This window comes from Ovis canadensis, chromosome 1 (genome assembly GCF_042477335.2).
Source record: "Ovis canadensis isolate MfBH-ARS-UI-01 breed Bighorn chromosome 1, ARS-UI_OviCan_v2, whole genome shotgun sequence".
Lineage (NCBI taxonomy): Eukaryota > Metazoa > Chordata > Mammalia > Artiodactyla > Bovidae > Ovis > Ovis canadensis.
The window spans coordinates 25,929,584-25,954,143 of NC_091245.1; the positions used below are offsets into that span (position 1 = coordinate 25,929,584).

The window sequence follows — 24,560 nt, forward strand, 5'->3', positions numbered from 1 at the left end:
ACTGGCAGGTAGATTCTTTACCACTGTACCACATGGATGACTAAAAAAAAAACATTTTAACATGAAAGTCAATGCTGAAGGTTCTTCAGAGAGGAAGGACCGGAAATGGAAAAGAGGAGCAATGAGGATACATATTTTAACAGTTAGTCCAGTAGTATAATGGCTACTTCAGTTCAGTTCAGTCGCTCAGTCGTGTCCGACTGTTTGCAACCCTATGAACCGCAGGACTCCAGGCTTCCCTCTCCATCACCAACTCCCAGAGTCCACCCAAACCCATGTCCATCGAGTTGGTGATGACATCCAACCATCTCATCCTCTGTCATCCCCTTCTCTTCCTGCCTTCAATCTTTCCCAGCATCAGGGTCTTCTCAAATGAGTCAGCTCTTTGCATTAAGTGGCCAAAGTACTGGAGTTTCAGCTTCAACATCAGTCCTTCCAATGAACACACAGGACCGATTTCCTTTAGGATGGACTGGTTGGATCTCCTTGCAGTCCAAGGGACTCTCAAGAGTCTTCTCCAACACCACAGTTCAAAAGCATCAATTCTTTGGCGCTCAGCTTTCTTTATAGTCCAACTCTCACATCCATACATGACCACTGGAAAAACCATAGCCTTGACTAGACGGACCTTGTTGACAAAGTAGTGTCTCTGCTTTTTAATATGCTGCCTAACTTATTCATAACTTTCCTTCCAAGGAGTAAGCATCTTTTAATTTCATGGCTGCAGTCACCATCTGCAGTGATTTTGGAGCCCAGAAAAATAAAGTCAGCCACTGTTTCCAATGTTTCCCCATCTATTTCCCATGAAGTGATGGGACCAGATGCCATGATCTTAGTTTTCTGAATGTTGAGCTTTAAGCCAACTTTTTCACTCTCCTCTTTCCCTTTCATTAAGAGGCTCTTTAGTTCTTCTTCACTTTCTGCTATAAGGGTGGTGTCATCTGCATATCTGAGGTTATTGATATTTCTTCCAGCAATCTTGTTTCCAGCTTGTGCTTTCTCCAGCCCAGCGTTTCTCATGATGTACTCTGCTAAGTTACTTCAGTCGTGTCTGATTCTGTGTGACCCCATAGACGGCAGCCCACCAGGCTCCCCCTTCCCTGGGATTCTCCTGGCAAGAACACTGGAGTGGGTTGCTATGTCCTTCTCCAATGCATGAAAGTAAAAAGTGAAAGTGAACTCACTCAGTCGTGTCCGACTCTTAGCGACCCCATGGACTGCAGCCTACCAGGCTCCTCTGTCCACGGGATTTTCTAGGCAAGAGTACTGGAGTGGGATGCCATCGCCTTCTCCACATGATGTACTCTGCATATAAGTTAAATAAGCAGGGTGACAATATACAGCCTTGACGTACTCCTTTTCCTATTTGGAACCAGTCTGTTGTTCCATGTCTAGTTCTAACTGTTGCTTCCTGACCTGTATACAGGTTTCTCAAGAGGCAGATCAAGTGGTCTGGTATTCCCATCTTTTTCAGAGAAAAGCAATTAAAACTGAGAATCCTCCAAAGAAACAATATCCTCAGGAAGGTAGATTTCAATCAGAGGTAGATGGTGAAGAGAATGTGTAGGCAAGAGGTTGGCAATAGAAGGAATTTTGCTAATGATGAAATTAGTCCCACAGGGCTCAGGAAAAAATTTTCAAGCAGTGGAGAGCAAAATGAAGAGTGACAGATATGGGCTGTACAGAGGCTATGGAGATTTAAATGAGGAATAATCTGGGAATCTGAGACTCTTGTGGTGACTGGCATAAAAAGGCATAATGAAACTGGTTCTGGTTGAATCAAAGCAAATAATAATGTCAAGGCTGAAAGTATTGGAAAGAAATGTGGAGTAGATATCTAGGAATCACTTTTAACCCTGTATATGAAACAGGGACACCTGGGGAGAGCTGATCTTATCCTAGCATATAACCTAATGAATTTATTCTTGACCCTCCATGAGAGTACCCATCTTTCTTACTAAAGGCAGAGTCTTCCTTCACAAGCTTTGGGACTTGTTCTTGACTTATATTTGTCATCCCTTAAGCCTTACTCATTATTTGCAATATATTCTGACATCCTTTATACTATTTCCTTTTCTTTAAATGCTAGATATAACCCACTCAATTAACTTCACAACTCACTAATGATTTGTGACCCATGGTTTGAAAAAAACACTGTAATAGACAATTAATCGTAACTTCACAATCATCCAGGAAGCCTTAAAGTTCTGAATCTTTTTGTCAAATATATGCAAGTTATTCTGAAATGGATCTGCGTTACCTTGCAAGAGTTAACATGCAAACAAACAAAAATATGGCATACAAACACAGGAAAGTTACTTTTACCATTTTTTATCTTTCATTATTTTACTTTGATGACTACTGATAACAGCTTGGTCTTCCACTTGATCTTTATTGTCACTTTACCATTCCTGATCCAAAGATTTTCCAATAAATCTTTCTTCTCAAACCACATATGATATGATTAAACATATACTTTAAGTAGGTCAGTCATACCACAAACATTTATTTGATGCTTATTATATCAGGCATTGGATATCTAATGATGAAAGAAACACCATTTTTTATGGTGTCGTGATAGAAAATGCTGGGATGGGAGCTATTTTACAAAATACAAACATCTATTAAGAAAGTACCGTTTAAGCTGAGACTTGAAGGATGAAAAAATCACCCATGTGAAGAACTGAGGGTAAAGCATTCCAGGCAGCTAAACAGCATCTGTCAGATAAAGATGTAAACAGCTCGAGCATTTTAGAAGAATTAAAAGGTTCTATGATCCCAGCTTAGAAAGTGAAGGTATGAAAGGTTGAAGATGAGGTTGTAGAGGTGAATATAGGGTAAATAATATAATACCTTTTAAACCACAGTGAATAGATTGAATTTTATTCAAAGTGCAATAAAAAGTTATACTTTACTAGGAGAGTGATATAATTCATGTTTTTAAAGAAACACTGTCACTCCTCTATGGAGAATGCATAGGAAGAATCCCCCCCAAAAAAGCTGAAAAAACAATAATGAAGCTATTACACTGGCCCAGGCAAGATATGCTAACAGCATGGATTAGGCCGTGCAATAACAATACTGTAAAGTGGCTATGGTTGAGACATATTTTGAAAACAGAGTCTATAGGACTTACTAAGGATTAGGTACTTTTGAAAGTTTTTCTAAATTATTTTATTGAGGAACTCCCTGGCAATCCAGTGCCTAGGACTCAGTGCTTTTACTGCCATGACCCAGGATCAGTCCCTGGTTGGAGAATTAAGATCGTGCAAGCTGCAGAGCATGGCCAATTAATTTATTTATTAAAATTTATTTTACTGAAGTATAGTTGATATACAATGTGCTGAGTCAGTTTCCGAGGATTAGGTGTTTTTCAAATGGGAAAAGATTAATGCCCACATTTTTGGATTTAGCAGTGGTAATATGGTTCTGCCATTTATTGGGGAAGACTGGTAGAGAAATGGCATGGGAAGGGAAATCAAAAGTTCCATTTTAAATATGTTAAGCTAAAAATGCCAATAAAATATGCAAGAATAAAACTGAACTACCAATTTGGTTATATGAATTCACAGACATATAACCTAGCAATACACATTTGGGAGCAATCAGAAAACTAATGGCATAGAAATAGGAAATATCACTTAGGGAGAAGAGCACATAAACAGTCAGCCCTCTGTATCCATAGGTTCCACACCCAAGGATGGAAAATACTCGTAAAAATAAAAATTCCAGAAGCTCCAAAAAGCAAAACTTGAATTTGCCACACATCAGCAACTATTTACATAGCACTTACATTGTATTACGTATTGTAAGTTATCTAGAGATGATTTAAAGCATACAGAGGATGTATAGGTTATATGCAAATACGATGCCATTTTATATAAGGGGCTGACTTCATTTTTCTGAGCTCCAAAATCACTGCAGAGGGTGATTGCAGCCATGAAATTAAAAGATGCTTACTCCTTGGAAGGAAAGTTATGACCAACCTAAACAGCATATTCAAAAGCAGAGACATTACTTTGTCAGCAAAGGTCCATCTAGTCAAGGCTATGGTTTTTCCAGTGGTCATGTATGGATGTGAGAGTTGGTCTATAAAGAAAGCTGAGCATCGAAGAATTGATGCTTTTGAACTGTGGTGTTGGAGAAGACTCTTGAGTGTCCCATGGACTACAAGAAGATCCAACCAGTCCATCCTAAAGGAGATCAGTTCTGGATATTCACTGGAAGGACTGATGCTGAAGCTGAAACTCTAATACTTTGGACACCTGATGCGAAGAGTTGACTCATTGGAAAAGACCCTGATGCTGGGAGGGATTGGGGGCAGGAGGAGAAGGGGACGACAGAGGATAAGATGGTTGGATGGCATCACCGACTCAACGGACATGGGTTTGGGTGGACTCCTGGAGTTGGTGATGGACAGCGAGGCTTGGTGTGTTGCGGTTCATGGGGTCGCAGAGTCGGACATGACTGAGCAACTGACCTGAACTGAACTTGAGCATCCATAGATTTTGGTGTGAGGGGGGAGATGTTGGAACCAATCTCTTATGGCTACTGAGAAACAACTTATCAGAACACACTGCTTTAAGAACATTTTGAAAGTGTGTACCTTTCTTTTTACAAGCTACCAAAAATGCCAGGTAGGTAATTCATATCCATGGGTTTCCCAATAAATGAATGGATAAATGATACAGCTATGTAAACTAAGCATTTTGTTGTTTTATTTCTACCAAGGTTGTTGGTTTACTCAGTCAACACTTCTTTTTATTCTTAAACCTACGTTTCAATTAGAACAGCCATAAAGGACCAGGTGACAGTCAACTATACCCTGTGCAAAAATTCAGCCTACTACTTAACTTTTGTATGTCCTGTCAGCCAAGCATGGTTTTTGCATTTTTAAATGTTTGAAAACAAATCAAAAGAAGAGTAGTGTCTGACATGTGAAATTATATAAAATGAAAATTTCTATGTCCACAAATATTGATTTAATCCAACAGTCATGCTCACTGGTTCTTATATGGTCTAAAGTTATTTTCATCTATGATAGCAGAACTGAGCGGTTGCAACAGAGATTCCATGGTCCACAAAGCCTAAAATATTAACTACCTCGCTCAGTACAGAAAAAGTGAACTAACTCCTAATATTGCTGTTGTTCAGTCGCTCAATCATGTCCAACTCTTTGGGACCCCGTGGAGTGCAGCATACCAGGCTTAGCTGTCCTTCATCATCTCCGGAGTTTGCTCAAACTCATGTCCACTGAGTCGATGATGCCATCCAATCATCTCATCCTCTGTTGCCCCCCTCTCCACCTGCCTTCAATCTTTCCCTGCATCAAGGTCTTTTCCAATTAGTTGGTTCTTCACATTAGGTGGCCAAAGTATTAGAGTTTCAGTTTCAGCATCAGTCCTTCCAATGAAAACTGATTTCCTTTAGGATGGACTGGTTTGATCTCCATGCAGTCAAAGGGACTCTCAAGAGCCTTCTCCAACACCACAGTTCAAAAGTATCAATTCTTCGATGCTTAGCTTTCTTTATGAACCAACTCTCACATCCATGCATGACTACCAGAAAACACAGCTTTGACTAGACAGATCTTTGTCGGCAAAGTGATGTCTCTGCTTTTTAATATGCTGTCTAGGTTGTCATAGCTTTTTTTCCAAAGAGCAAGCATCTTTTAATTTCATGGCTGCAGTCACCATCTGTAGTGATTCTGGAGCCCAAGAAAATAAAGTCTGTCACTCTTCCCACTGCTTCCCCATCTATTTGCCCTGAAGTGGCGGGACTGGATGTTACGACCTTAGTTTTGTGAATGTTGAGTTTTAAATCTGCTTTCTTACTCTCCTCTCTCACCTTTATCAAGAGGCTCTTTAATTCCTCTTAGCTTTCTGCCATTAGGGTAGTGTTATCTACATATCTGAAGTTATTGATATTATAATAATAATATAGCACATCACTAATTTTTACCTAAATTTATAAGTATCTTGCCAACCTGAAATTCCTATAAATAACTTAATAAAGTACTCAGAGTATCTCCATGTATCAAATGAACTCACATACAAATATTTATAAGCACAATGTCTACCAGAAGCTATTGACAGAGAGCTGAACCTAAAGTTGAAGATTTTAAGTTCATGCCTGGTATTTAAATATCAGCTCATTAACTAGTGTGAAAAGATTTAGTTATTTCTATTTCAAACACCTAAAACTTTAGTTAACTCATTTCTTTCCATCTGACTCACTCTGTCAGAAAAAAGAATGTGCCTGAGGCTGTAAATGGGTGCTTGAGAATAGCAACTACTAGCTTAAAATTGCAACATTTTGTGTAAACTCTTAAAATATAACTCATCCATGCACCTGACCCTATCCACCTAACAAAGAAGTATTCTTACCATTTAAATTTTCTAAGTTAAAAATATTTCCTATTACCTTTTTGTTTCATATAAATGCTTGATATAAATATATGTGGGCTTCCCTGGTGGCTCAGATGGTAAAGAATCCACCTGCACTGCAGGAGCCCTCGGTTCCTGCAATGCAAGGTTTAATCCCTGGGTTGGGACAATCCCCTGGAGAAGGGAATAGCTCCCCACTCCAGTATTCTTGCCTGGAGAATTGCAAGGACAGAAGAGCCTGGTGGGCTACTACAGTCCATGAGGTTGCAAAGAGTTGGGAACAACTGAGTGTCTAAAACTCACTTTCATAAATGTATATAAACTGAGTATGACTTCTTTCAGGCCAACAAGTAACTGTTTAGAAAATTATTATTCCAAGGCAATTACTGACATCATATGAGGTTTGAGAAAAGGATAAAATGCTCTCAGAAAAAGATGTCAAGTTGACTTCTATAAAATACTTATAAATAGGAAAAATATGCCAAAGAGTGATTTCACTTATATACCTAACGAATGTTGCTGATTAACTATGAAATGTTTTAACTTGAAAAACACTGTTTGCTGTATTCTTAAACTAAGTTACTATTACCAAATCTCCATCTGTCATATGTAACAACATAAACAAAAATCAATTTTATACTTTAGTCAATAGCATAACTTAATTTTCTTTTATTTCTAGGTAATTATGAAACTCACACTGTCTTCCACGTCTCCAGTCTTCCAGCCTTTTAACAGCATTTTAGACACAGGTATCTGAAGTTCATTTTCTAAAATCTGTTTAATTTCTCCTGTACAAATAAGAAGAGACCAGATATTAATAACAAAATAATACAATCAACATTTATTCATATCCAAAGCTAGTACTAATATTAGGCATATGGTTCTCAAGTCAATGACATTTGTTTCACGAATGAATATGAAAAATTTCAATAGGCCAAACTTCAAATCTTGATCATACAACATTGATGCCCCTTTGAAGAAGTGAAGTTTCAACATTATAATAAAAAACTTATTAATTAAGCAGTTTTTTTAAAAAGAAACAGATATCAGTGATGGGGTTTTGAATAGAAACAATCTACTTCAAATCAACCAACAGACCAATATGTGATCAGCATATGGTGGGAGTAGTCAGTAAAGTATAAAACCTGAAGCATTAGAGTATAAGGAAAGCAAACTGTGCAATGCAATTTGGGGTTGAAGTCTTAAAGAAATAAAATAACTTGTCTATTCTTAGTTTTTCTATCTGTAAAATGGGGAATAATACTGTCTATCTTATCTACCTCTAAGGTTCAAGGATAAGAGGAGACAACATCCATGAAAGTAGCTGGAATTAAAAAAAAAAACAACAAAAAACAACCAAAGCATATAATCTAGAAGACAATTAAAACTGTCTTGAAAAGGAACAGAATTTAAGAAAAGAAAAAAAAAAGTTATGTTGGATCAACTAGAGAAGGCTTTGTGAGACAGATGAGACTTCAACTCAAGTTTCAATTGTAGCTGGATTAAAACCAAGCATGAGGTATATTAGGGTTGTAAAGGAGAATCAAATCAAAGGAAAGGATATACTACTCGGTGAAAAAAAAGACCAAAAGGTAAAAGCAAAAGTGAAAATGCTGCTAATGAGAAACAGTAAGGAAACACAATTTTTCCAGCATGCTACAAAGCACTTTTCAAGAATCAAGTCTACTTATTAATTAACCAGCTTATTTCTGGTTCTACAGATCATGAAATCAGAATGTACAAATATTTCATGTATATGCTTTTATTAGATTGGTTAGTCTATAATTTTAGATTAATATGTAATACAATTCCATTTATAATAAGTGATTGAACACTGCAGAAAATGATCATACTATACATTAAAAGAAAAGTAATTCCATGCTGATAAAGGAAAAGAAGGAAGGTGGAGCTTACCCTACACAAGTTCTATGGAATCACAGTGGTCTAGGTAAGCAATGGTACAATCAAACCCTTCATGGTCTTCAGTTCAGTCAGTTCAGTTGCTCAGTCATGTCCAACTCTTGGCAACCCTAAGAACCACAGCACACCAGGCCTCCCTGTCCATCATCAACTCCCAGAGTTCACCCAAACTCATGTCCATTCAGTCGGTGATGCCATCCAACCATCTCATTCTCTGTTGTCCCTTTCTCCTCCTGCCCTCAATCCCTCCCAGCTCTTCTCAAATGAGTTAGCTCTTCGCATCAGGTGGCCAAAGTATTGGAGTTTCAGCTTCAACATCTGTTCTTCCAATGAACACCCAGGACTGATCTCCTTTAGGATGGACTGGTTGGATCTCCTTGCAGTCCAAGGGACTCTCAAGAGTCTTCTCCAACACCACAGTTCAAAAGCATCAATTCTTCGGCACTCAGCTTTCTTTATAGTCCAACTCTCACATCCATACATAACCACTGGGAAAGTGTCCTTAGTGACTTTTTTTTTTTTTTTTTTGCTTTCCTAAGAAAATTCCTATCTGGGCACTTTGGATAGTGATTAAACATCATAAAAAGAATTCTGATTCAACATTATATTTTAGAAGCACAAAATACATCAACTTTGACCTTCAAAAATATCACTGTTGAGAAAGGATTGTTCTCTTCATGGAAATAAGAGAAAGGTGAGCCATATTTCTTATGTGATTGTGATTGTGTTACATCACTTGGTTGTGTTCAACTCTTTGCAATCCTATAGACTGCAGCCCACCAGGCTCCTCTGTCCATGGAATTCTCTAGGCAAGGATACTGGAGTAGGTTGCCATTCTCTTCTCCAGGGGAGCTTCCTGACCCATGGATTGAACCCAGGTCTCCTACATTACAGGCAGATGGCACTGCCACTACAGTACCCCTATATGTGAAAACTGATGATATGTAGACTTCATCAAGGAACACTCCACTGACTGCCAAGCATATATGAGATACAGGTTTAATATCCAAAATATATAAAGAACTCAAGAACTCACATAACTCAATAACCAAAAGCCCCTAAGTAATCAAACTAAAACTGAACTGATTAGACATCTTTCCAAAGAAGACAATAAATGGCCAACAGGTACATGAAAAGATGCTCAATATCACTGAACACTAGGGAAATACAAACAAAAAGCCATAATGTGGTATCATCTCATATCTGTTAGAATGGCTACCATCAAAAAGACAAGAGATAAGTGATGGTGAGGATATGAAGAAAAGAGAACCATTGTGGGGTTGCTTCCTTTTATTCATACTTTGCTGGGAGTTTAATTACTTAAATTTTTTTTTAAATAAATGAAATTTTAAATATTTTTTAGTCAACAAGTCGTGTCTTTTCAACCCCGAGGACTGTAGCCTGCCAGGCTCCTCTGTCTATGGCGTTTCCTGGTCAAGATTACTAGAATGCATTGCCATTTCCTTCCCCAGGAGATCTTCCGGACCCAGGGATTGAACCTGCATCTCCTTTATTGGTGGTGGATGCTTTACCACTGAGCCACCAGAGAAGCCAAATATTGTTGTTAAATATTGTTGTCAATGCTTTTGACAAGCCAAATATTGTTGTCAAATGTTTTTCCCTCCAGCTATTAAAATGATCAATAGATTTTCTCTTATTCATTGTACTAATATGGTGAATTAATAATGGATTATATATAAACTGTTAAACAAGCCTTGTATTCCTGAGTAAAGCCCACTTGATCATGAGGTATCATTATGCTGCTGCTTCTGCTGCTAAGTCGCTTCAGTCATGTCCGACTCTATGCGACCCCATAGACGGCAGCCCACCAGGCTCCCTCGTCCCTGGGATTTTCTAGGCAAGAATACTGGAGTGGGTTGCCATTTCCTCCTCCAATGCATGAAAGTGAAAAGTCAAAGTGAAGCCACTTCAGTTGTGTCTGACTCTTCGCGACCCCATGGACTGCAGCCTACTAGGCTCCTCCGTCCATGGGATTTTCCAGGCAAGAGTACTGATGTGGGGTGCCATTGCCTTCTCCAAGGTATCATACATATTTATATATTGTGTTACATTTAATGAGTTCAACTTATAAATATTTATAAAGGATTTCTGCCTCTAGACTGTAAGAAATATCAGTCTATAATAGTTTCCTTTTCCTATAACGTCTTTGTCTGATTTTATCAGGGTTAATGCTGATTACATAAAATAAATTAGGTAATACTTCATCTTTCACTATTTGTGAATGATTTCTAACACTTCTTCCATAAATATTAGACAGACTTTACCAGTGAATCCATCTGGGCTTGGGAGTTCGCTTTTTCTTGGAGGAGGAGGAAGAGGGGAAGGGAGCGGGGAAGGGAGCAGGGAAGGCTGTGATTGTTATAGCTTTATATATTAGATGTAGAGCAATTAAGATTTTAAATTTTTTCTCTGTCAGTTGTGGTAACTTACACCTTTAAAATAATTTTTCTAGCTTTTAAAGTGTTTTATGTAACTTCCAAGTTTTCTAGCATGAATCTATTTTAATGTTGCCTTATAATCCATTTAATGTTTGTAGGTACCTTTCATTCTCAATATGTTTAACTTGTGTTTTCTCTCTTGTTCTTACTAACATTAGCAAGAGAATTACCACCTTTATTGATCGTCTCAAAAATTAAAAAAAAAGCTTCAGGTTGTGTTCATTTAGTTCATTTTCTCTATAATGTTTATCCATTTTCTGCTTTATTGACTTCTATGCCTGTGTCTATATATATATAAGTTTTTCCTTTCATACTTACTTAGGGTTCGATTAGCTCTTTTCAAAAACATTTAAGTTTTATTATGATTGGTAAAAACAAAATACACATATTCACAATCTATAATTTGTTAAGTTTTAACAAATATATAAAGCAGTGAAACCATCATCATCATCAAGATTGAATTTATTCAGCAATCCCAAAAAGTTTTCTTATATACCTTGTTAACTCTTCCACACTATCCCTTTCCGTATCCCCAGGGAACCAGTGATTTGATTTTGGTCATTATGAATTGGTTCAAATTATCTAAAATTTTAGATAAAAGGAATTTCAGAATATACTTTTAAAATACGGCTTTCATTCAAAATACATTGTTTGAGATTCTTCCACATTGTTACATGTAATGACAATCTGTTTCTTTTATTACTAAATAGCATTCCATTGTATGAATATAAAACAATTTGTCTATCCATTCACTGACTTATGGATATTTGTTGTTTTCCACAGTTTGAGGCTACAAATAAATATTTGAGGTTACAAATAACATATGTGTCTTTGATGGGACATATGATTTCATTTCTCTCGGGTAAATACCTATGAGAAGAATGGTCAGTGTATTTTTAACTCTGTAGGAAAGAGTCAAACACTTTTCCAAACTGGTTTTTACTGTGATGTCTTCAAATTCACTGATGTTTTCTTCTTCAATGTCTAATCTTCTGTTAATCCCACTTTATGTTTTTCATCTCAGACATCATGGTCTTAACCTCAAGACATTTGATTTGGGCAATTTTACATTTTCAGTCATTTATGATTTGAAATTTTTTCTCTTTCTGAACCTAAGTAACAGTTATAATAATTGTTTTAATGTCCTTATTTGCTAATTCCAACATCTATGTCAATTCCAGGTTGTTTTGGTTAACTGATTTTTCTTTATGGGCCAGGCTTTCCTCGTTCTTGTATGCTTGGTAATCTTTATTGGATGCCAGACACTGTGAATTTTACCTCAATAGGTGCTAAATATTTTCTTATTTCTATAAATATACTTGAGCTTTATTTTGGGAGGCAGTTACTTGAAAATAGTTCTGTCCTTTTGAGTCTTTGCTTTTAAGATGTTGTACCACATGAGCAGTATTTAAGACTAATCTTGACATTACTAAGACAAGAGCCTTCTTAGTACAGTTAACTCTTAAACAACACAGGTTTGAACTATGAGGGTTCACTTATACATGGATTATTTTTCAACAGTAAACACTACAGTATTATACAATTTGCAGTTGGTTGAATTAGTGGATGAGGTACTACAGATAGAGAGGAAAAGGATATACAGAGGGTTGACTATAAGTTATACGTGGATTTTAAGTAGTACAAAGGGTTGGTGCCCCTAACCCCTGAGTTGTTCAAGAATCAACTGTACTCCATCCAAAGCCTCATGAATTATGAGGTTTTCTAGTCCAGTTGGTAAATGTATATTTGGTTCTCAAAAGCAGAAGGGTAGGGTGGGGTGGGGACACTTTTCTTGTTTCTTAAGTGGAAGCTTTGATCATTGCTTTCAGAACTTTCTTCTTACATAAATAAGCATGTGAACTGTAAATTTCCCTTCCATACCACTTTGTCAGCATAAAACAAATGTTGATATGCGATGTTTCCATCATAACTAAAAATATTTTCTAATTTCCTTTGTGATTTCTTTGCTGATCCTTAGTTTACTTAGAGATATGTTAATTACCTCCAGTATTCTTGTCTGGAGAATCCCATGGACAAAGAAGCCTGGCAGGCAAGAGCCCATAGGGTCCCAGACAGTTGGACATGACTGAAGCAACTTACAATGCACACTTAACTTGTATGTTAATTACCAAATGTATCAGAATTTTCAAGTTTCCTTTGATTTCTATTTTAATTCCACTGAGTCAGAGAACACACCTCACATGACTTTTTAAGTCACTTTGGTTCACTTTCTGTGACTTCTTTCATGGCAGAGCGTTTTTTTTTAACCTTAATGAATGTAGCAAATACAGGTGAAAAGAATATAAATTTTCCTACGGTTATGAGAGGGCTTCCCAAGTGGCTCAGTGGTAAAAGAATCCACCTGCAGTGTAGGAGACATAGGTTTGATCCCTGGGTCGGGAATATTCCCTGGAGAAGGAAATGGCAACTCACTCCAGTATGCTTGCCTGAAAAACTCCAGGCACAGAAAAAGCCTGGTGGGCTATAGCCCATGTGGTAGCAAAGAGTTGGACATGAGTAAGTGACTGAGCATGCATGTATGCATGGTTTTAAGAAGAATTTTATCTATTTCAAGTAAGTCAAATTGGTTGATACACTATTCATATTTTCTATCTAGTGTTTTGAACATTACTATGAGAAAGGAGTGTTTTTATGCCCAATTACAACTGTAGTTTTTTTCCTTTTCTCATTGCAGTTCTAGTGATTAGTTTTTAGTACACAGACTTTAAAAGTTGTTATTATATATGACCACATTTAGGACACTTATGTCTTTAGGATTAATTGACATTTTCATCATTATGAAGTGTCCCCATTTAGCCTTCATAATAGTACTTGCACAGAATTTTAGTTCATTTAGTATTAACATAATATGTGATTAATAGAACACATATATTGGTTACTATTTTCTTATTTATATTTCAATCTTATACTTTCTATGTAAAGTAGATTTCTTATATATATATAATTGGTTTTTCTTTGTTACACAGTCTCACAATCTCTACATTCTCATAAGGATGTGAAGATAATTATCTATATGCTTATTATTTGTTTTCTATTTGTCTTGATTTTTATTTATCATCTTTCTCTACCTTCATTTGCAAATATTGAATATTTTAGGTATTTTCATTTCATTTCAACACTTGACTTAATTACTTTTATGTGTGTTTCATTGTTTTAGGGATGGTCTAGGGTTTACAATATGCATATTCAATTTCACACAGTCCATCTTCAAATAACACAGGACTTGTCTGACAAAAACATACTTCCATTCCTCTTTCCTGTTGTTTGTGTTCTTTCCATACCTTTACATCTATAAAGTCAATTATCTTTTAAAGAAATTTAAACATAAGAAAAATATACTCATATTTTTACCATATCTCTTCGTTTCTTTGTGTTAATCTAGTTTCCTATCAGGTATCATTTTCTCCAGCTTGAGGAATTTACTTCGATAGTTTAATAGCTCTTGTAGCTTTTGTATGAAAAATAAAGTCTTAACTTAGTTTTCATTTCTGAAAGATACTTTTGTTGAATATAGCATTCCAGGTTGACATTTTATTTCTTTGGCACTTAGAAACATCATTACATTGTCTCCTGGCTTTCACTGCTTCTATTATGAACAGTGTAGTCATTATTTTGAAGGCTTCCCAGTGGTTCAGTGGTAAAGAATCTGCCTGCCAATGCAGGAGATGTAAAGACGGGGATTCGATACCTGGGTCAGGAAGATCCCCTGGAGTAGCAAATGGTAACCCAATCCAGTATTCTTGCCTGGAAAACTCCATGGACAGAGGAGCCTAGCAGGCTCAATGAATGTCTGTATTTAATGGTTTGCCTCTAAGGAGTGTAGAAGTTTATTTTGATGGGTCCTTAAATTTCATGCGTATCAGGTTGATCCATTTGAGAATTCTTTATAAAACTATTTTGGTGGATCTAAAGCAGTGATTCTCCAAAGTATAATTCATAATTTTGGAGAATTTCTTGAGAATGTATAAAATTAATGATTACTATGTTGAAAAGCATTATCTAAATTCTATCACTATTAGTTACTAAACCAATTTACTGGCCCTCTCTGAGACTCAAATTCCACATTAATTTTTAAAAAAAGCTAAGAATGCACTTCATATTAATGTCACCTGTTACCATTTTTTAATGAAAAAAAAAAAATTAACACGGCACCAAAAAGTAAGAACTGCCCCTATAGAAAACTGAGACTTAGTCTCCCAGTAACACAAGAAAATCAAACCTGTCATCTAGAAAATGAGAAATAATATATCATGTGACTTTCTCTCAAGCACAAATCTCAAAAGTGAATTTTTGCCTCCTTTGTTCAAATTACATTTTTTTGTAATGTCAGAAATCTTCCAGTGCCTCTATTCATTTTCTTAAACACTATAAGCCATCAACACCTACAAACATTTGTTTCACCTTATGGAACTGCTCTTTTGAAAAAAATCGGACTAAGATTCTGTAGCAGAAGCAGCATATTACACATTAGATATTCAGGGCTAGACAGGACCCAGCTCAGAGGCTTTTTAAAATCATCCTGGGATACAACTTACCCACGAACAACTAGTAAGTTAATGGCAAAACCTACACGGCAATGTTCCATTGCTTTTCCCTATATACATTTTCACCTCAGATATTCAAAGATGCAGTCCTTGTATATCTTGCTGCTCAATCATACGAATTTAAACAAAAAGATCACTACTGTAATACCTATAGTTATCAACAGAATTATAAATGTGACAACTTAGAGTCTGAGACAAGAGGGTTCCAGAAAATGCTACTCCGTTTTCGGTTATTTACAGTATATCACTGGGTCCTACAGGATTTGAGACCACACCCAACAATGCACACAAAATACTGTACTAGATTGTTCTAAAGGCCAATGTTCAATTGTGTCTGTAAGATTAAAAGTCCTTTTTTCCTAAACATTTTTTTTGTTTGTTTAGTTGCTAAATCATGTCTCTTTGTGACCCCATAGACTGCAGCACACTAGGCTTCCCTGTACTTCACTATTTCCCAGAGATTGCTCAAACTCATGTCCACTGAATTGATGATGCCATCTGACGATCTCATCCTCTGTTGCCCCCTTCTCTTCCTGCCCTCAAATTTTCCCCAGCATGAGGGTCTTTTCCAGTCAGTAGGCTCTCTGTATCAGGTAGCCAGAGTACTGGAACTTCAGCTTTAGCCTTAGTCCTTCCAATGAATATTCAGGGTTGATTTCCTTTAGGACTGGCTAGCTTGATCTCCTTCCTGTCCAAAGGACTCTCAAGAGTCTTCTCCAGCACCACAATTCCAAAGCATTAATTCTTCAGCACTCAGACTTCTTTATGATCCAACTCACATCTGTACAGGACTATTGGAAAAACCATAGCTTTGACTATGCAGACCTTGGTTGGTAAAGTGACGTCTCTGCTTTTTAATACATAGTCTGGTTTCCCAAGGAGCAAGCGCCTTTTAATTTTGTGGCTGCAGTCACTATCCACAGTGATTCTGGAGCCCAAGAAAATAAAGTCTGTCACTGTTTCCACTGTTTCCCCATCTACTCGCCATAAAGTAATGGGACCAGATGCCATGATCTTTGTTTTTCTAATGTTGAGTTTTAAGCCAGCTTTTTCACTCTTGTCTTTCACCCTCATCAAGCAGCTCTTTAGTTCCTCTTCAGTTCAGTTCAGTCACTCAGTTGTGTCCAACTCTGCAATCCCGTGGACTGCAGCACGCCAGACTTCCCTGCCCATTACCAACTCCTGGAGACTACTCAAACTCATGTCCATCACGTCAGTGATGCCATCCAACCATCTAATCCTCTGTCATCCCCTTCTCCTCCTGCCTTCAATCTTTCCCAGTTATCAGAGTCTTTTCAAATGAGTCAATTCTTCACATCAGGTGGCCAACGTACTAGAGTTTCAGCTTCAGCATCAGTCTTTCCAATGAATATTCAGGACTGATTTTCTTTAGGATGGACTGGTTGGATCTCCTTGCAGTCCAAGGGACTCTCAAGAGTTTTCTCCAACACCACAGTTCAAAAGCATCAATTCTTCAGCGCTCAGCTTTCTTTACAGTCCAGTTCTCACATCCATATATGACTACTGTCTAGTCAAAGCTATGGTTTTTCCAGTAGCTACGCATGGATGTATGGATGTGGGAGTTCCTCTTCACTTTCTGCCATTAGAGTGGTATCATCTGCATATCTGAGGTTATTGATATTCCTCCCAGCAATCTTTATTCCAGCTTATGATGCATCCAGCACAGCATTTTACATGATGTACTCTGCATATGAATTAAATAAGCAGGGTGACGTTATATAGCCTTGAGGTATTCCTTTCCTAGTTTGAACCAGTTTGTTGTTCCATGTCCCGTTCTATTACTCCTAAACATAAATGTTCCATTAATTCTAACAGAAGCCTAATATTATAACTAGAAGGGGAGTATTCAAAATAACTTTACTATGAGCAAACATTCCAGTCATTTAGGAAGCATAATGATCAATAATGACTGTCAATTTTCATTAGCAACTGTGTTTTCTGTTTACCTCTTTGCTTCTTATACCATTGAACCTTTACCCAAATAAAGATACTCTGTGTTCACCATCCATAAAGCAGAATTATTTTAAGTTCAGTGGAGTACAGACTGGGCTAAAAGTCAAAAGACACTGACTGGCTGTTCTGGAGTCTGCTACTAACTACCATGGCAGGGTAGCCTCCCTAAGCTTTAAGTTCACATACCTGTAAAATAAAGCAGCTAGGTTAAATGCCCTCTAAGGGCTTTTCCAATCCTAAAACCTCATGTTCATATTACAGCCAATATGCGTTAAGCACTTGGGAAATACAAAAAATGAAAGATACGTCAGGATGAGAAGAGCTTCCTAACCACAAACAGAAAGAAAAGCTATAAAGGAAAAGTCCATTGTCGTAAAAATAAAAAAAAACTTCCGTGTCTCCAAAAGCACAATAAAATGAAAATGTAAACGAGGAAAATATTTGCAAAACATGTAATGAATAGGTAATCTCATTAGTATATAAGAAGTTCTTATAAATTTTTAAAAATGTTAAGGAAGTCACAGTAAAACATATAAGCTTACATAGAAAAGAGCCAATAAACCAAGTGTATTAATTAATTAAAAATTTAAAAAATTGAACTAAAAACATAAAATTTTTATTTCCAAACTGACAAGATTTTTTTTCTTTTTTTACTGTAATAAAATATTCAAACCAAATGTACCATTTTAAAGTATACAGTTCAGTGACATTAAATACATTCACATTATGTAACTACAACCACTACCCATCTACAGACTGTTTCATCAATCCACAATGCAACTCTTTATCCATTAAATAACTCCCCATTCCCACCCCCTCTCAGCCCATAATAACCACTATTCTACTTGCTGAAATTTGACCATTATAAGTACCTCTTATAAGTGGAATAACATGTATTTGTCCTTTTCTGCATCTGGCTTATGAAACATTTAGCCTAATGTCTTCAAAATTCAGCCATGTTGTAGTAAATAGCAGAATGTTGTTTCTCTGTAAAGTTGAACAATATTCTCCTCTATCTACATACCACATTTTGCTTATCCATTCATCAGTCGACAGTCAGTTGGGTTGCTTCCACTTTTTGTTCTGCTTTTCTGTAAAAGCTCCTATTTTCTATTATTTGGGATATATACTCAAAAGTGGAACTGGTAGATTATGTGATAATTCTATGTTTAATTTTTTAGAGAACTGACATACTATTTCCCCAGAAGCTGTACCATTTTGCATTCCTACCAACAATGCACAACACTTCCAATTTCTTCATACCCACAAAAAAGCAGATTTTAAAGCATCAAAGTGCCAACATTTGTTACTTTTTGTTTGGTTGGAGTAATTTTTTATATATATAACAGTCATTTTAATGGGCATGAAGTGGTATCTCATTGCGGTTTTGACATCCACTTCCTTAATGATTCATGATGTTCTGTATCATCTCATGTGCCTACCAGTCACCTGTATCTTATTTGGGGAAATACCTATTCAAGTCCCTTTACTTATTTTAAAAAACTACTGTGATATAATTGACATATAACATAGTATAAGTATAACATATACATGTGCTGATTTGATATATTTATATACTGAAATACAATTAGGATTAGCTCTATCACATCACATGGTTTTTTGTAGTAGGAACTACTTTAATTGGTTTTTTGTTGTTGTTGTTAAGTCATAGGGGTTCTTTATATTCTGGATACTAATCCCTTTTCAGATATATGATTCACAAATATTTCTGCCATACGGTAAGTTGCCTTTTTACTCTATGGACATTGTTCTTTCAAGCATAACTTCTTAATTTTGATTAGGTCTGATTCACTTTCTTTTTCTTTTGTTCCTGTGCTTTGGTGTCATAAATAATAAATTGTTCCCAAAACCCCTGTCATAAAGCTTTTTCTCTATGTTTTCTAAGAGTTTTATATAGTCTCAGTTCTAATGCTGAAGTCTTAGTGAGAATTCTGTTTTTTTTAATATCACAAACTACTGGCAAGACTACAAATTAGTATACTGTTGATGGTAATTTAAAATAAGATTTCTCTAAAGAGTAATTTGGTAGACTATATCTAAAACTTTTAAAGTGTGTATCACCTCTCATGCAGAAGTACACCTCTAGGCATCTTTACGAAGAAAAAATATCACTGAGGTTCAACAAAGTTCACTATAACATATAACAGTGAAAGCTCAAGAATGAGGTGAGCTCAAAATAACCAGCAAAAGTAAAATGGTATAATAAATCATAGTACAGGTTTTAAAAATTGTATGACTCAATGGTATTTTAAAATATAGAAAATGACCATGATGTAATATTGCAAGTAAAAAAAAAAAAAGCAGCTTTTAATGCATCAAACATAGTCTATCTCAATTTTGTAAAATAATTTATACAAAAGACATAGAATGAAACTGGGAATAAATGCAGCAAAATGTTAACTGTAGTTAAAAGTAGAATTACTGGCAATTTTTACTTTTTTCACACTTTTCAATTTATAAATGTTCTACAATCAACATTGGAACAGGAATATGGTTGGAAATGAATTATTTCAAAACAGAGCAAGGCAATTTCTATCCCAGGATTCAAGAAAGAAAGGGGAGACAAAGAAACTAATATCTATTGAAAGACTTTCTTCTAAGTGCCAAATTTCAACCACGTATATTGAATAGTAATAGGAACTTGTTACTTTTTCAAACAAGAAAATCTAGCAGTAGAGCAAAGAATTAAAAAGGAAACAGAAGAGAGGAAAGCTATTAACCAAGGGTATTAAAACAGCAAGATAAGAAATGGTAAAAGAAGGCATAAACTGTTTATGGTGAAATGGAAAAGGTGATGCACGAGACAGTAAGCTGAAAAAGACTCTTTAGCAGTGTTTCTTAAGATGTAGTTCTTCAGTTTCATCAGAATAACCTACTATTTGTTTCTAAAAATGCGTATTTGTGGGCTCTACCTTGTTACGGAATTAGAATCTAAATATATGGGATGTAACCCAGGACTTATACATTTAATCAACCCCCATCCCCTTTCCAAGGTGAGTTTTATGCATGTAAAATTAGTAACATTCTTATGGAATTTAATAACTAGTAGAACCTGAAAATGACAGGGATGAAGGAACAGAAGAAATGGTTGAGCTATCAAGAATGCTGGTACCAGCTCCATGTTGCTATAGACTCTTCATAATCCACAGCCTTGCCACACAACTGACGCTTTATACTTACTTTACCCTAACAATCACTTTTGCCTAAAGTTGGTTGCTTTCCATCATACTACCTAACCGCTTAATTTGTTCTTTAGGGAGTATACTTTATTAACCTCTGAAGCTGTTTACCTTAAAACTTAACAAGCATTTTAATGTCAATCCTATCCTTAAGGGACTAGAAGAGCACTTGAAGGCATACAATGAAATCAGAACCAGGTATTTACAAGGTAAAGAAAGCAGTAGGGCTAGAAAGGTAGGATAAGACCAGATAATAAAGGGTATATGTTACCATACAAACTATGAAATTATTTGTTCTAGTTCTGTGAAAAATACCATCGGTAGCTTGATAGGGTTTGCACTGAATTTATATATTGCTTTGGGTAGTACACCCATTTTCACTATATTGATTCTTCCAATCGACGAACATGGTATATTTCTCCATTTATTTGTGTCATCCTTGATTTCTTTCAACAGTGTAGAGACTCCTTTAAAAACTGGAACTAGAACTGCCATATGACCCGGCAATCCCAGTGCTGAGCACACATACTGAGGAAACCAAAACTGAATGAGACACATGTACCCCAATGTTTATTGCAGCACTGTTTACAATAGCTATGACATGGAAGCAACCTAGATGTCCATCAGCAGACAAATAAGGAAGTTGTGGTACACATACACAATGGGCTATTACTCAGCTATTTTAAAAAAAAACACACACACATTTGAGTCAATTCTAATGAGGTGGATGAAACTGGAGCCTGTTATACAGAGTGAAGTAAGTCAGAAAGAAAAGAGACATAGACGTAAAGAACAGACTATTGGACTATGTGGGAGAAGGCGAGGCTGAGATGATATGAGACAATAGCACTGAAGCATGTATATTACCATATGTAAAACAGATGACCAGTGCAAGTTCGATGCATGAAGCATGGCACTCAAAGTCAGTGCTCTGGGACAATCCAAAGTGATGGGGTGGAGAGGGAGGTAGGAGAGGGGTTCAAGATGGGTAGGGTGGGGTGGTGGGCGGAGCACACATATGCGCCTGTGGCTGATTCATGCTGATGTGTGGCAGGGGCCTCCAGAAGCCCCTGGAGTGAAGTGACTGTCCTCCAATTAAAATAAATAAATAATTTTTTTTTTAAAGGGTAAACGTATGCTAGGCTAATGCACTAGAACTTAACTGCAGTTAATCTCTTAACTCTGGATCTGATTTTTTTTCACTAGTTTTACCTTTTCAGAAAGTTTTATGAAATTATAAAGATTTCCTCCTGTATCTGGCTCCTTTTACATAGCACAATATTTGAGATTCAACCATGCTGTAACCAGCATCAGCAGTTTATTCCTTTTTATTGCTAAACAGTATTCCATTACATTGTTGTACCACAAGCTCTTTACTTATCAGTTGATGGACAACTGAGGTATTTCCTGTTTGGGGTTATGACTAAAGTTTCACTGAACATTCATGTATAAGTCTTTGTGGGGAAATGTTTTCATTTCTCTTGAGTAAATATCTAGAAATATAATCACTAGGTCATACGGGTAAGTATGTTCTAATTGATAAGATTCTATTGTATCATACCAAACTACAAAACGTTTTTTCAAAATTGTATCATTTTGCATTCCCACTGCAATACATGAAAATTCTAGTTGCTCTGCCTCCATGTCACCCTTTGGCATTCAGTCTTTCTAACTTTAACCATACTAATAGTTGTCTGGTTGTTTCTCATGATTTTAGTTTTCATTTTCCTAATAACTAATAGTACTGAATTATTTTCATGAGATTATGTTCTACCTCTCCAACAAAAAATATTTTTTACCTATGTATTCTTTGATAAAGTGTTTGATAGACTCGTTTGCCCATGTTTTATGGGCTGTTTATCTTCCTCAGATTGAATTTTGAGAGGGCTTCCCTTGTGGTTCAGCTTGTAAAGAATCTGCCCGCAATGTGGGAGACCTGGGTTCTATCCCTGGATTGGGAAGATCTCCTGGAGAAGGGAAAGGCTACCCACTCCGGTATTCTGGCCTGGAGAATTCCATGGACTGAGTCCATGGGGTCGCAAAGAGTCGGACACAACTGAGTGACTCACTTTCATTTTAGATATCTCGGATATAAAACCTTTATAAGGCATGTGTTTTGCAAATATTTTCTTCCAATATTCTTCAGCTTGCCTTTTCATTTCTTTAAAGAATATCTTTCAAAGATCAGAGTGTGTGTAACTTTGATAAAGTTTAATATTTCAAATTTTCCTTTAGATTTGTGTTTTTTCTGTCCTAGGGAGCAAGGGGAACTTGGCCTAGCCCAAAGTCACAATGATCTTCTTTCAGAAATTTTATAGTTTTAGCTCTTACATTTAGGTCTGTACACTATTTTGGGTTAATTTTTCTATGTGGTATAAGGGTAACATGGAGGTGATGCTGATGTGGCTCCGCCCTTTTTTTTTTTTTTTAATTTCAATGTCCAAATAGTACCAACTCCACTTGTTGAAAAAATTATTATCACTAAAATGAATTAACTTATAAAGTTGTAAAAATCTGACTGACCAAATATATGTAGGTCTATTTCTTGACTTTATTCTGTACCAATGACCTATCTATCTTTGTTGCCAATACCATACTGACATGGTTACTATTTTTAAATGAGTCTTAAAAGTTAGGTGGTATAAAGCTAAAAATGTTTGATTTTTTTCAAAATTCTTTTGACTATTCTATACCATTTGCATTTCAATATAAATATTAGAAAAAACTTGTATCTATTTTTTGTAGCTGGAATTTTTACTGGAATTGCACTGATTCTATAGATTAATATGAAAAAAAAGGAAGCTTTATTAATATTGAGTCTTCCAGTTCATGAATATAATATATCTCTCCTCCATTTGTTTAGGTTTTTAACTCATCAGGAATGTTTTATAGTTTTTCATTAGAGGCCTTACATATATTTTGTTATAGTTACCCTAGAAGGTGAAAGTGGTAGTCCCTCAGCCATGTCCAACTCTTCTGAGCCCCCATGGACTGGCCTGCCAGGCTTCTTTGTCCATGCAATTCTTCAGGCAAGAATACTGGAGTGAATAGCCATTCCCTTCTCCAGGGGATCTTCCTGACTCAGGGATCAAACCCCCATCTTCTGCACTGAGGCAGATTCTTTACCATCTAAGCCACTAGGAAAGTCCTAAGTCTTTTCAAAAATATTTTTATAATATAAAATATAAGTTTTTAGTAACAGTTTAGTTTCCAATTGTTTGCTGCTAGCATGAAGAAATGGAGAAGGAAATGGCAACCCACTCCAGTATTCCTGCCTAGAGAAACCCAGGGATGGGGGAGCCTGGTGGGCTGCCATGTATGGGGTCGCACAGAGTTGGATGTGACTGAAGCAACTTAGCAGCAGCAGCATAAAGAAATACAATCAATCTTTTATATATTTACTTTGTATCTTGTTGACCATAGGAATTTCAATTATTAGCTCTAGTATGTATTTTGTAGATTATCTGGGGCTTTCAACATAGATTATTATGTCATTTTTGGATAAAGATATTTCAATCAATATTTTATTTCTTCTTCTTTCTTGCCTTCTAACCTAGGACTTCCAGTAGAATGTTAAACAGAAATAGCAGGAGGGATCTTCCCTGCCTTGTTCTTATTCTTAGGTTGAAAGCATTCAATCATTTATCATTAAGTATTATACTAAGTATATGATTTTTATACATGCCCTTTATCAGGTTGAGGAATCTACCTTTAATTCCTAATTTTGAAGAGCTTCTTTCAAATGGATATTTAATTTTGTTAAATGCTTTTTCCATATCTGTTAAGATGACTGTATGGGATTTTTTAAAGTCTGTTGATAAGGTACATGATTTCCTAAAGCAAATCAATCCTAAATATTCACTGTAAGGACTGATGCTGAACCTGAAGCTCCAATACTCTGGCCACCTGATGTGAAGAGCTGACTCATTGGAAAAGACTCTGACGCTGGGAAAGACTGAGAGCAGGAAGAAAAGGAGGGGCAACAAAGGATGAGATGGTTGGACAGCGTCACCAACTCAATGCACATGAGTTTGAGCAAACTCTGGGAGATAGTGA

General features: G+C 36.3%; 1 protein-coding gene across 2 annotated transcripts in view; it reads right to left on the bottom strand.

Annotated features, from left to right (window-relative positions):
• Positions 1-24,560, bottom strand: part of FAF1 (Fas associated factor 1) — a 487,841-nt gene that overhangs the window by 298,697 nt on the left and 164,584 nt on the right. For both annotated transcript variants that reach the window (XM_069590953.1, XM_069590963.1), the window contains one exon: positions 7,083-7,174. In XM_069590953.1, the coding sequence (XP_069447054.1) occupies positions 7,083-7,174 (92 nt within the window). The remainder of the gene's footprint in view (positions 1-7,082; positions 7,175-24,560) is intronic.